At 47.0% G+C, this 11,467-nt stretch overlaps 1 protein-coding gene across 1 annotated transcript in view; it reads left to right on the top strand.

Annotated features, from left to right (window-relative positions):
• Positions 1-9,231, top strand: part of LOC135822352 (DNA-binding protein SMUBP-2-like) — a 20,203-nt gene extending 10,972 nt beyond the window's left edge. Inside the window, exons 10-18 of the mRNA XM_065335096.1 lie at positions 2,038-2,121; positions 2,495-2,584; positions 2,732-2,853; positions 3,116-3,210; positions 3,920-4,043; positions 5,602-5,778; positions 6,357-6,457; positions 7,082-7,574; positions 8,027-9,231. Of these exons, the coding sequence (XP_065191168.1) occupies positions 2,038-2,121; positions 2,495-2,584; positions 2,732-2,853; positions 3,116-3,210; positions 3,920-4,043; positions 5,602-5,778; positions 6,357-6,457; positions 7,082-7,574; positions 8,027-8,580 (1,840 nt within the window). The 3' untranslated portion in view covers positions 8,581-9,231. The remainder of the gene's footprint in view (positions 1-2,037; positions 2,122-2,494; positions 2,585-2,731; positions 2,854-3,115; positions 3,211-3,919; positions 4,044-5,601; positions 5,779-6,356; positions 6,458-7,081; positions 7,575-8,026) is intronic.
• Positions 9,232-11,467: the final 2,236 nt, after the last annotated feature.

Genomic DNA, 11,467 nt, shown 5'->3' with positions numbered 1-11,467 from the left:
GTGGGGGGGGGGGGGGGGGGTGTGCGTGTGTCTACAATCTGCAAAGACATTCAGCATGTGTGTCCATAATCTGTATGGGCATTCAGCATGTGTGTCCATAATCTGTATGGGCATTCAGTGTGTGTGTCCATAATCTGTATGGGCATTCAGTGTGTGTGTGTCTATACTCAAGAGTACATGAAAACCCGAGTGTGCAGCTTGGGGCCTTTTCTGCCATGGGTGTCTGTCACGGCCGAATTCCGTGATTACATCATATTTGGCACAGATCTGAGGCGAGAAATGGCGTAGTGCATACAACTGAGCTGCAGTTGTGCAGAAAGAGACCTGCTTGAATCCTGCTTGTACGCACTACATCACTAAAATGATGTAATCACGGAATTCCGCCGTGACAGCAACCCATCCGAGCTGCACACTCTGGTTTTCATGTACTCTTGCTATAAGTTGTAAGGGCATTCAGCGTGTGTGTTTATTATAGTAGACTATAATCAGATTATCTGTAGGGGCATCCAATGTGTGGGTTTACAGTCTGCAGTCTACAGTCCTAGTCCGTGCACATCATCATACCATTACCAACAACTTACTACCCCTATGAGACATATAGCCTATTTCCCAGCTCTCTGTTATTATTATGTTGCCAAGTTCGCAACTCGGAGCTGCAACAAATCATTCTGACTTCTGCGTTAGAAAGCCCTGCACCCGATGCATTGGGCAATGTGTGGCCAGTGGAAGCTCAGCTCTCCGGGTATTGGGCAATGTGTGGCCAATGGAAGCTCAGCTCTCCGGTTGGTCCCGTGTTCGGACGAGTGGGTCCCGTGTTCGGGTTTGTGGGGTCCCGTGTTCGGATGAGTGGTTCCAGGGTAAAGATGAATAGATCCCGGGTACAGATGAGCCTTTCCAATCTGCTTCCCATTGCAACTGGGCAGATTTAGTATTTCGTTCCTGCTCTTGTAGCAGTTGAGCACTCTTGTGTGGGGTAGTGCCTTGACTGTTTGCGTTGTGCAGAGCTCACTGACTTGTCAGTTTGAGCACTCTGGCAAGGTACATTCGGGCCTGGTTTAAATCTGGCTTTGGAAAATTTATTTTTCATCGCTATCAGGTTTGGCCTCATTTCCTCTTTGCTGCGCTGATGAGTCCACAAAGGACGAAACAGGTCTGTCCGCAGATTGAGTGATGGCAAGAGTACATAACCAAGAGTGTGCAACTCCTACCTCGAGCTGTGATGGGTTCACCCATGGCGGAATTTTTTTATTGTGTCATTCTTGGGCAGAAGTATGACCAAGTGTGTATACTTTCCCGCACTTGTTTTGTACAATGTGTGTAGATACGATGAGAGTTCATCAGGTTCAGGACACATCGATCTATCGCCCGTTGTTCTGCGTCGACTACCGTAGCTGCAAAGTACTAATTCTTTGTACTTTGATATCTGGCTACGCATGGTGGCATCAGTGAGCCAAACAGCCGCCAAAGACTGATGTCATAAAAACATTCCGCTGTGGGCTGGGGGATCTTCGAGTTGCACACTCTTGATTATGTACTCTTGATGATGTCTATATAAGCATGGCAGGCTATACACACAGGTTACCACTGTCTCTGGCTTGTACCCCTCAACTAGGGGGCAGATGCGGGCAGGTTCGGGGTAGGTACGGGGCAGGTACGGGGTAGGTACAGTGCAGTGCATACTGTAATCAGTGTGTGCCACGGTTATGGGCTGCACAATGTACATGTACCAGTCTCAGGGTTTTTGTTTGTTTGCTGTTGATAATACAGCGTGCCATGCCGGCTGGATGCCGTTGCCTTTGCCATTACTACAACTGCAGCTATTTCTTATCTTTATTTTCACTGCTGTTGTTGTTGTTGCTGCTGCTGCTGTTGTTTTTGTTGTTGTTGTTGTTGTTGTTGTTGTTGTTGTTGTTGTTGTTGTTGTTGTTGTTGTTTTTGTAGTTGTTGTAGTTGTTGTTGTTGGTGGTGGTGGTGGTGTTGTTGTTGTTGTTGTTGTCATCATCATGGTCATCATGGTGTTGTGTGTTGCACTTGCAGAGCAGCTAATGCCGGATTGGAAGTGACCATGATGGAGAGGCTAGTGGCACAGCACCCCACTGCAATGCTGACCTCACAGTACCGGTAAGGAATGGCATCATGTTTGTACTTCAGTACTACTGTTGAAGCATGATAGGTGTGCATGGATTATGGAATGTGTTTTGAGTCTTTTGACACATTCAAATATTCTGATTGTAAGGCTGTGGTCATACCAAGCCATGATATTGCCTCCGTGTGCCTAACGCACTGAAATGACTCTGGGAGAAAATCCAATGCCCAAACCTGACCCCGATATAGATTACGGGTATGAAAATGAATTGCATGGACATGTGACTATGTCTGTATCCTGTTCTTAGCTGAGTTTTGACCATGTCTGAGGCAATATGCTAGCCACCACCTTGCAGTGCATTGATATGTGCCTGTGTTTGCCTGTGCCTTGCCTGTGTACTGCCTGCAGTATGCATCGTCACATCATGCAATGGTCTTCTAATCATCTTTACCATGGGCGCCTTGTCGCTCATGACAGCGTCGCTAACCACCTTCTCAGGTATGGTAAATCATCTCTCTCTCTCTCTCTCTCTCTCTCTCTCTCTCTCTCTCTCTCTCTCTCTCTCTCTCTCTCCATGGGTATCTCCCTCTCAGGCTGTGCAGCTGAAGGAGCACTGGTTTCATTTCTTGGTGTGTCTTTCTTCAGAGACTTGCCAGGTGTAAAGGGCGAGGAGTACAGCACAGACGTGCCACTGCTGCTCATCGACACTGCAGGATGTGACTTGGAAGAGCTACCGACTGAGTCGGATATGTCGAAGGGCAATGAAGGTAACATATGTTCCTGTTTGTGTGTTCATTCATTGCCATGCTCTAGTTTTGGTGTAGAGAACTCCCAAGAAGCTCCTGTTGTTTTGGTAATGATGAGACTGGACATCATATCATGCAAAGCTCTTAGGCAGTTCAACTTCGGCCATGTTATGGCTGAATTTCGTGTTCCAGCCGCTTTTCATGTAGTAGCTACCTACCTTCTCTATATGTATGTCATCTTGCCATTGTGTCTTGTGTGAACACTCCCTGTTTGTTCTGGCAGGTGAAGCGGATTTGGTTGTAGCGCATGTTCAACAGCTACTTGACCTGGGCCTGAAAGCGGAAAGCATTGCCGTAATATCACCTTACAACTTACAGGTCGGTAGCTTCAGTGCTGGCATTGTCATTTGCATGTTGACGTTGAAGTGTATCGGCAGGATGTCGAGTTCACAGTTTTGCATCCGCTGATTGGCTTGGATGAAAGGAGAAAGGAAAGATTGTGTGGAGGCACCATTATTATATGATACACAATAACACAGTCCTGGCACAGACCTAATCGTGTACTTTGAAGTATTATTATTTGGGGGTGAAAGTTGGCACTGAGATCCCGAGTTCGAGTACTCTGATTTTCTCCGATCGAATATTCGAGTATTTTTCATCTCCTAAAAATTGCACACCAAGGGCTTTAAAATAACATGATACAACCCTGATTGAACCGAGTAGCAGTCATTTTCTCGGGTATATCGGTTGGTGGGTCATTTGGGCTCTCTCTACTCGTGAACAAATGTTCACCACACAGCCTGCACATCACCATCTGCCGACTGCTGCCCTGAAACTGCAGATTTCTGTAGTAAATGCATGTACCATGTATGAACGAGTACTCTAATTTATTCCGAGTACGATTATTTTTGAAAAAACCGAGCGAGTACTCGAGTACTCGGTATAATTGTTTCACCCCTATTATTATTACATAAGTGTGTAGATGTGTGTGTGTGTGGGTGTGTGTGTGTGTGTGTGTGTGAGTGGGGGGTAGAAATCGTTGAAGTCGGCAGCAGTGAATCTTTTCCTTGGACTCGTGTTTTCTCAGGTGGATATGACTAGTAAGCGTCTACAAAGCCGCGGACATCAAGTTGAAGTACGGTCTGTTGACGGATTTCAGGGCAGAGAGAAGGAAGCAGTTGTCCTCTCGCTGGTTCGATCAAACTCCGAAGGTAAGTGAGTGTAGTCGATTAACTTCATTCAAGGAGAAAAAGGAAAGGAGAGGGAGCAACTCAGTGCAAATTATTTTGCAGTGTGCGTGGTGACTGTCATTTCCGTATGGTCACCATGGTGACCATGGTGAGGCGGCACATAATGCGAAGCAGCCACTGCAGTACATTGACCGAAGAGTACAATGCAACACATGACGAACAAGTGGGCAATGTTAACAACCAGCCTATCTGCATGTGATAACATGTATAGAGGATTAGCATTACATACGACACTATTAATGTTGATTAATCTTTTTTTATGTTGAGTTGTATGTAGGGGCAGTTTGCCACAAACTGTAAAGACAGGCCAGTTGTCTATTGACTCTATTTCTAGCAGGCGTATCTGTCGTTGTTCTGCGGCTACCTTGAGCAACATGCTCTCGATGACAGAATTACTGAGTCAGTGTGCTTGTATGATTAGCTAACTTCTAGCGTTAGGGCTTGCACCATATGCAGTGCTGATCCTCTGTAATGCTTCTACTAGTCTTTATCAATGGGCAAATAATATTATGTGTGTGCATGTGTGTGTGTGTGTGTGTGTGTGTGTGGGGGGGGGGGGGGGGGGGGGGTGCCAGCTAGTTCGGTTGGTGGGTACACTTATGCCGGATAGTGTTGGGTCTGTTGCCAACGGGCTCGGCTGCTTGAAGGTGTAATGTTGTACCTACCACCTTTGTTGGTTTCAGGGTTCATATACTTTCTATTTGAAGTATACATACCGTGTATTCTCTATTATAAGCACAGGTCTCCATTACTAGCACGGTCTCTAATACTAGCACACTGTGAGCACCTTTCGAAACATTATAAGCACGGTCTCTATTATTAGCACGGTCCTGTTGGAAATCAATGCGGCATGCATGATATCTAGCATGTATTTCGTCTTGCTCCGTATGGATGTATTGGTTGAAAAAATATAAGCACGGTCTCCAATATAAGCGCGGTCTCCAATATAAGCACGGGGTAGAGGGGTGTTGAAAAAATATAAGCACGGCGCTTATAATAGAGAATATACGGTACCTGTTACCCATGGACTACTTCTGGCTAGATTAACTCTTGTGTAATCATGGTGCTAGTGAAGCTTGTATCAGATCCACTCTGATTTGGCCACCCACACTAGTAGCAAGTATTACCTTCACTGGGGGCAGGGGTAACTGCAGTTGGATCCCGGGACGGATACCCTGATGCCGCCAATCCTTTTTCTGCACCTTGTCCTCACCCACTTACTGAGGTGTGGTGAGCCCATAAGTGGGATCATTTTCAAGTCCACCCAGAGTTTTGGGGATTTCAGGGGGTGTCGGCCGTTGGGCGGTTCAATAGCCAATTGAGTCATCTTTCCAAGATTCCTTTTGAGTCTCTCTCCCCTCTCCTGGGGAGACCCACGTGACCAGTTTTGGCAGTGAGCAACAAGTACAAGTACAAGTGTGTGTGTGTGTGTGTGTGTGTGTGTGTGTGTGTGTGTGTGTGTGTGTGTGTGTGTGTGTGTGTGTGTGTGTGGTGTGTGTGTGCTCATGCTTCACTGCAGGTAATGTGGGTTTCTTGTCGGAAGATCGGCGTCTGAACGTTGCCATCACACGTGCACGTCGGCATGTGTGCGTTGTGTGCGACTCTGAAACGGTGCGGCACAATGCTGCCATCAACTCTCTGCTAGACTACATGGAGGAAAACGGAGAAGTAGTCAGCGCAGCTACATACCAGCAGGGTGAGGGCGTAGACTTACTGGAGCCGTAGGCCATGTTGCTGCCCTGCAAGATAAGGACCCAACGACCAAGTACCTGAACTAATTTGTGTTCTTTATGGGAGCAGAAGTGGTGCAGCTGCAATATAGGCCCCAGCTGATCAACTGAAGCAGCACCTAACCACTCGGCACCCTCTTGCACTAGGTTCTCCTGTAGCATTGCGTGGAGATTGCATGTGGGTCTTTGTCTGTGAAGCTGCTCTGTCGTGTTTAGCTCTACATGTAGTGAGAATGTAGTGAGAAAAAGGCATGGAACATGGTGACAATGACTGTTGTAGCTGTAACCAACATAGTCTGGTGCTAGTGCCACAGTGTGTGTTGGTGCAAGTGCGATTTTGTTTTTGTTGCATTTCTGCATGCCTGGCCGGACGTAATGTATATTCTGTGTGTGTGCACGCGCACGTGTGTGTGTGTATGTGTGTGTGTGTGTGTGTGTGTGTGTGTGTGTGTGTGTGTGTGTGTGTGTGTGTGTGTGTGTGTGTGTGTGTGTGTGTGTGTGTGTGCGTGTATGCGTGCTTGTGTGAACATCCTGGTGTTTGTAGAGCATTCAATCGGTCAAGGCCATACTTCCAGTGTGGACTTGAGAAAGTCCAGAGCTCGCCAGGCACATTCATTGAAGCAGACTCTACCAGAGAAACAGAAGGTGAATTCATGTACACTGCGTATGGCTATGTACTCATGTCCTCTGTTGTTCCCTGTCGTTTGCACATTCCTTGCCATTGTGTTGTGTTACTTGAAGTTTCGTTGAAGTCCAAATTTTCGACTGTACAACTACCAGTAGGTTGATCGTGTTCGAAGTTCATTCTTAGTGTGTCAGGATTCTCTAATTTAGTCACGGTGGGCAGCTCAGGAGTATCTAAAATATTTGGTGCAGAATATAATTGTACATGTAGTGCATTTATAGTGCGTTGCAGGCAGGCGTAGTGGGGTAGATCATAGTAAGACCATGACTGAGAAACAGAAGGTACCAGACTCAAGTCCTGCTTGGAAGTGGGAGGATTTTCAGCCGCGCTGCAACCCACAGGTAACCTCGCCTCTCACCGTTTTAGGAGCTGCACCTGCGCTTTGATACCTGAGGTTGGTGACGTATTTGCTGAAGCGGGAAAACTCAATCTAGCTAGAGTCTCACGCGAACCGTGATTTGTTATCTCGGTGTCTATTACTGGGTGATCTGTAATCATGTGTTCTGTGTGTGTGTGTGTGTGTGTGTGTGTGTGTGTGTGTGTGTGTGTGTGTGTGTGTGTGTGCGGGCGTGCATGTGTGTTAGGGCGCCGCAAAGAAGGCTGACAAGTCTGGCGATGCCAACAAGGAAGAGCTCACCGTGACCAAGTCCGGTGATGATGTCAAATCCACTGCAGCACCGGCCATGTGTACTGAGGATGGCAAGACCACCAGTAGCAACAATAGCGGAACTGATTCAAATTGCACGCAGGCAACTGCTGTGGAACTGGGCAAGGCTGATCCTGCCCCTCTGCAGACGCAATCAGTGGATACCCATGAACCTGAGGTTGCTGAGGAACTGGGAGATGCACAGAAGGAGAAGGAGGTCAGCGCTTTCACTGGCAGTAGTAATAGTGAACCAATTGTCTCTGCTAGTGACCCTGCGGATTCTCACGAAGTTCCTTCTCCTGCGACAAAGACCGCCGTGGCACTTAGCTCACCAGCAGGCAGCGAATCAAGAGCAGACCCAGTGTCCAGACCTATTGCACAAGCTAACAGAGGTGCTGATGCCACACGTACCAACTCTGCGAAAACACCTGGTAAGTTAGTTCATGTCCAGGGTTTGTTCAGAACCAGGCCACCCCCACTCTCTTTCTCCTGCTATTCTGACACACTTTCATTATCAAAATAATTAATAATTCATTCAAATTCTTCCCCTGTCGGCCGCTATGTCTATTTGAAACTGCTTGTGAGGAACCCTTGCATTACACGCTGTGGAAAGAGAGAGCATGTCTTGAAGGTTGACTGCATGCGTGTTGCATTCATGCACTGTGCCAGACCTGCCTTGCATTAGTTTGTGCACCCCCCCCCCCCCCCGTGCTTTTCATCAGGTGTAGTTTGAAAGAGCAAACACTGATTGTATGTGTGTCACATATCTCTATTGAAAACAATTGAATAGTATCTTCGGGTAATATGTGCACTACTTGCACGAGATACTCTTCTGCAGGGTAGATTTTATTTTTATTTCTACCGTTTCCATCTGATGTTTCAGACACAACAGCAATGGGCAAGTGCGCAAAGTGCATGGCTGCCGTACCATCCGCTAACCTGGCTCTGCATGAACTGCGCTGTCCTGGCGTTGCTGCCAAGTCAGCGACCAAGTCTGCAGCAAAGCCAGTGTCACAGGCAGCAGCCGCCACTGCCACCGCAGCCACAGCAACTGCAGCAGCTTCTACGAAGAAAAAGAAGCAAAAGGCAAAGGCCGCACCTGCTGGCGCTGCATCAAAGATGGTTTTGGAATCGGACAACTTTGATGAGATGCTGGAGGAAGTGAAGAAGATTGATACCACATGTAGTTTCCAACCCTGTAAGAAGAAGCTCAATCTGGTCTCAGGTCGCTGCTCCTTTTGCACGCGCTCATTCTGCTTTTCCCATGTACAAGCTGAAGTTCATGGTTGTGGCGATGCGGCGCGACGTGAGGCGCGCCGTGCAGCATCTGCTCCCGCTCACAAAGCAGCTAGCAAACAAAAGGCGGCGCTGCAGCGCAAACTGCAGAAGCAGCTGGACGAGAAACAAGCTAAGCGAGCTCACAAGGAGAAGCACTGAGAGTCCCAGGGACCCCGTTGTGCAACATTCACGTTGATTGGACGATATCATCACTTCATTGGGGGAGGGGGTACTAAAAAATGAATTTTCTGATACACACACGCACAGACACACACGCACACACACACACACAGAGTTTGGATTTTTTTCTTCAAGTATCTCTATTACTCACGGCATACCATACTCATTGTCATTGCTGTTTTGCTTTCTATGTAGCCATTTCCATTTTTCTCCCCTTGTCACTCTCAGAGCCGTACAGTGATGTTGCTTTTCTTCTTCTCAAACAATCGACTCTGAACCGTGCTGGAGGCTGAATACTTTGATGTGAAATTCCATTGCGTAACCCAGTCTGCAGGTGACCTGATGTCCGTTGATCGGACCAAAAAATAGTTATCTTCTTTTCGCCCGGAAATTCGTCAGTTTCTTGAAGCTGAGCTTCATTTCGCTGTTGTAATTATTTTTAGTTCTCTACCATGTCCACACACTTTAGAAAAGTACAATGTGTAAGAGTTTGTTTACCCGTTCTGTCATTGTAATGCCGTATTTTAATTTATTTTCTCTGCTTTAGCCGATCCAGCCAGGACACATTGAATCACTGAAATAATCATTGCTCGCGCAGTGGACTGCATAATTATTATCCTCTCCATAGTATTACCAGCGTTGTCTCAATCGTAACCATGCTTGCAATGGAAATACATGTACGTGGGGATCAGGGAGTCGTAAAATACACACACACACACACACACACACACACACACACACACACACACACACACACACTTGCTCTCTCTCTCTCTGTCTCTCTCTCTCTCTCTCTCTCTCTCTCTCTCTCTCTCTCTCTCTTTCTCTCACACACACACACACACACACACACACACCACACACGCACACACACACACACACACACACACACACACACAATACGTACACGCACGCACACGTCGTATTTTACGACTCCCTGGTTAGGAACACAAGTGCATTGGGTAGATCTACGCTGTCCCTCCAGGAAATCGCGATTCCACGGGTGCAACAAATTTCGTGATTTTCGCCCAAACCCGCAATTTTCAGCAAAATCCCCGATTTCCCGCGTTTTTTGTTGTTTCCTGCACTATATCTCACTTTTTTCTGCACCTTTCACGCGGTACTTTCCATGATCCTGTAGGTTATTTGCATAGTACGACTCGGACTACTCCCGTGTAGATATACGATGCAACAAATTTCGTGATTTGGCCCAAATCCGCAATTTTCTGTAAATAATTCCACGAATTCCTGGCAAGTTCTGCATCATTCCGCACTTTTCGTCGCATTTTTTGTTGTTTTCTGCCGCAATTTCTTGCGCAAGTTTTCGAGAGTTTTTTCCGCAAATTCCCGCAGGGACAGGATCTACGCAGCAGTGCTCATGCTGCCCAAAGACGTACATGTAGCCATTGTCTTGTAACAGTTAGGTACTAAAACCGGGGGGGGGGGGGGGGGGGGGGCAGCCGAAACTCTTGAGTCAGCCAGTGCTCGCATTGACCGCGAACGGGAGGAATGCCAGCATGCATTGTTACGGCGATACCGGACCATACCGAAATTATCTATGAACATGTCTACATGTAATGGGGTTCTGGGACTACAAACTAACTACTCAGTAACTTCAAACTTCGGGAGGTGTTTTCTAGCTGGATCGACAGTCAAAAAGAAGATTGGACAGGTCAGCGGCCGAATGCCAAAGTAGTTGTTCATTCAGTTTTTATTTACTCGAGAGCACAGAGCCACCAGTATACGAGATTGAACAGAAGTAGAAGAGAATACTGTATAGCAGGACATTTTCGGACGGAAATATTTTCGGACAAAGCCAAAATTCCACCTTTCATACGGATTTTATTTTCGGGCAGTGCTGCATGCTAAATGCACGTGTTCGCAAGCAGTACGCACGTACAGTGTACATAGTTTCACATGAACAATTTTTAGTACGGAATTAATTTTAGTACAAAAGAGGCCGTGTACGAAATCGTACGAAAATAAATTCCGTCCGAAAATTTCCTGCTATACAGTAGGTGAGATAGGAGGATAGCTGGAACAAGAGAGGGAAGAATATACAGTAAAACCTGGTTTTTAAAAGCGACCACCCCACGGTGCAAGGAGAAGCGGTCGTTAACCAGGTGGTCTTTAGAACCAGGTCCCAATGTCTGTGTACTGTCCCTCCAGGAAATCGCGATTCCACGGATGCAACAAATTTCGCTATTTTGGCCCAAACCCGCGATTTTCAGCAAAATCCGCAATTTCCCGCGTTTTTTGTTGTTTTCTGCACTATCTCACCTCTTTATGCACTTTTCACGTAGTTCTTTCCATGATCCTAATGGGGTCGTTTTCGGCACTTGTGCCAGTGGTTGTGAGACTTACCCACTCACCCCCACCGTTAGGCGCTGCATCTGGCGCTAGGGTTTATCGGGTGTTAGCGGCCGTCGTGAGTTCCCTTCGGGAACGAACACGATAATTTACTTCTTTTTTTTTCATGATCCTGTAGGTTACCGTATTTTCCGGGGTATAAGCCGCACCCCCCTTTTTGAGGCAAAATATTGACTAAAAGTTGGTATTCGGAGTATTAGGCCGCAACCACACTACGTAAAAATCACAGTACAAATTTTCATGCATATCTCAGTACAAGTCGGTACGCAACCACACTACACTTTTCGGTCTGCATAGATGACGTTTTCACGCGAACAGCACGTGACGTTGTCGTACCAAAGCGTGTGCCATGCGCTGGAAAAGACCGGGAAATTCAAAAACAATGCTGATGCTGATGCTATGTACGACGACCAGGTACAAAAACAAAGTTGTACAGAGGAGATGGAGCGCGAAAACGACGAAAACGGCAAACGTGGCTTTCTACAGGGGTGCGCCA

This window comes from Sycon ciliatum, chromosome 8, assembly GCF_964019385.1.
Source record: "Sycon ciliatum chromosome 8, ocSycCili1.1, whole genome shotgun sequence".
NCBI classification, from domain to species: Eukaryota; Metazoa; Porifera; class Calcarea; order Leucosolenida; family Sycettidae; genus Sycon; species Sycon ciliatum.
The sequence above is the reverse complement of the archived record's forward strand: the minus strand, read 5'-3'. Positions and strand labels throughout refer to the sequence as shown.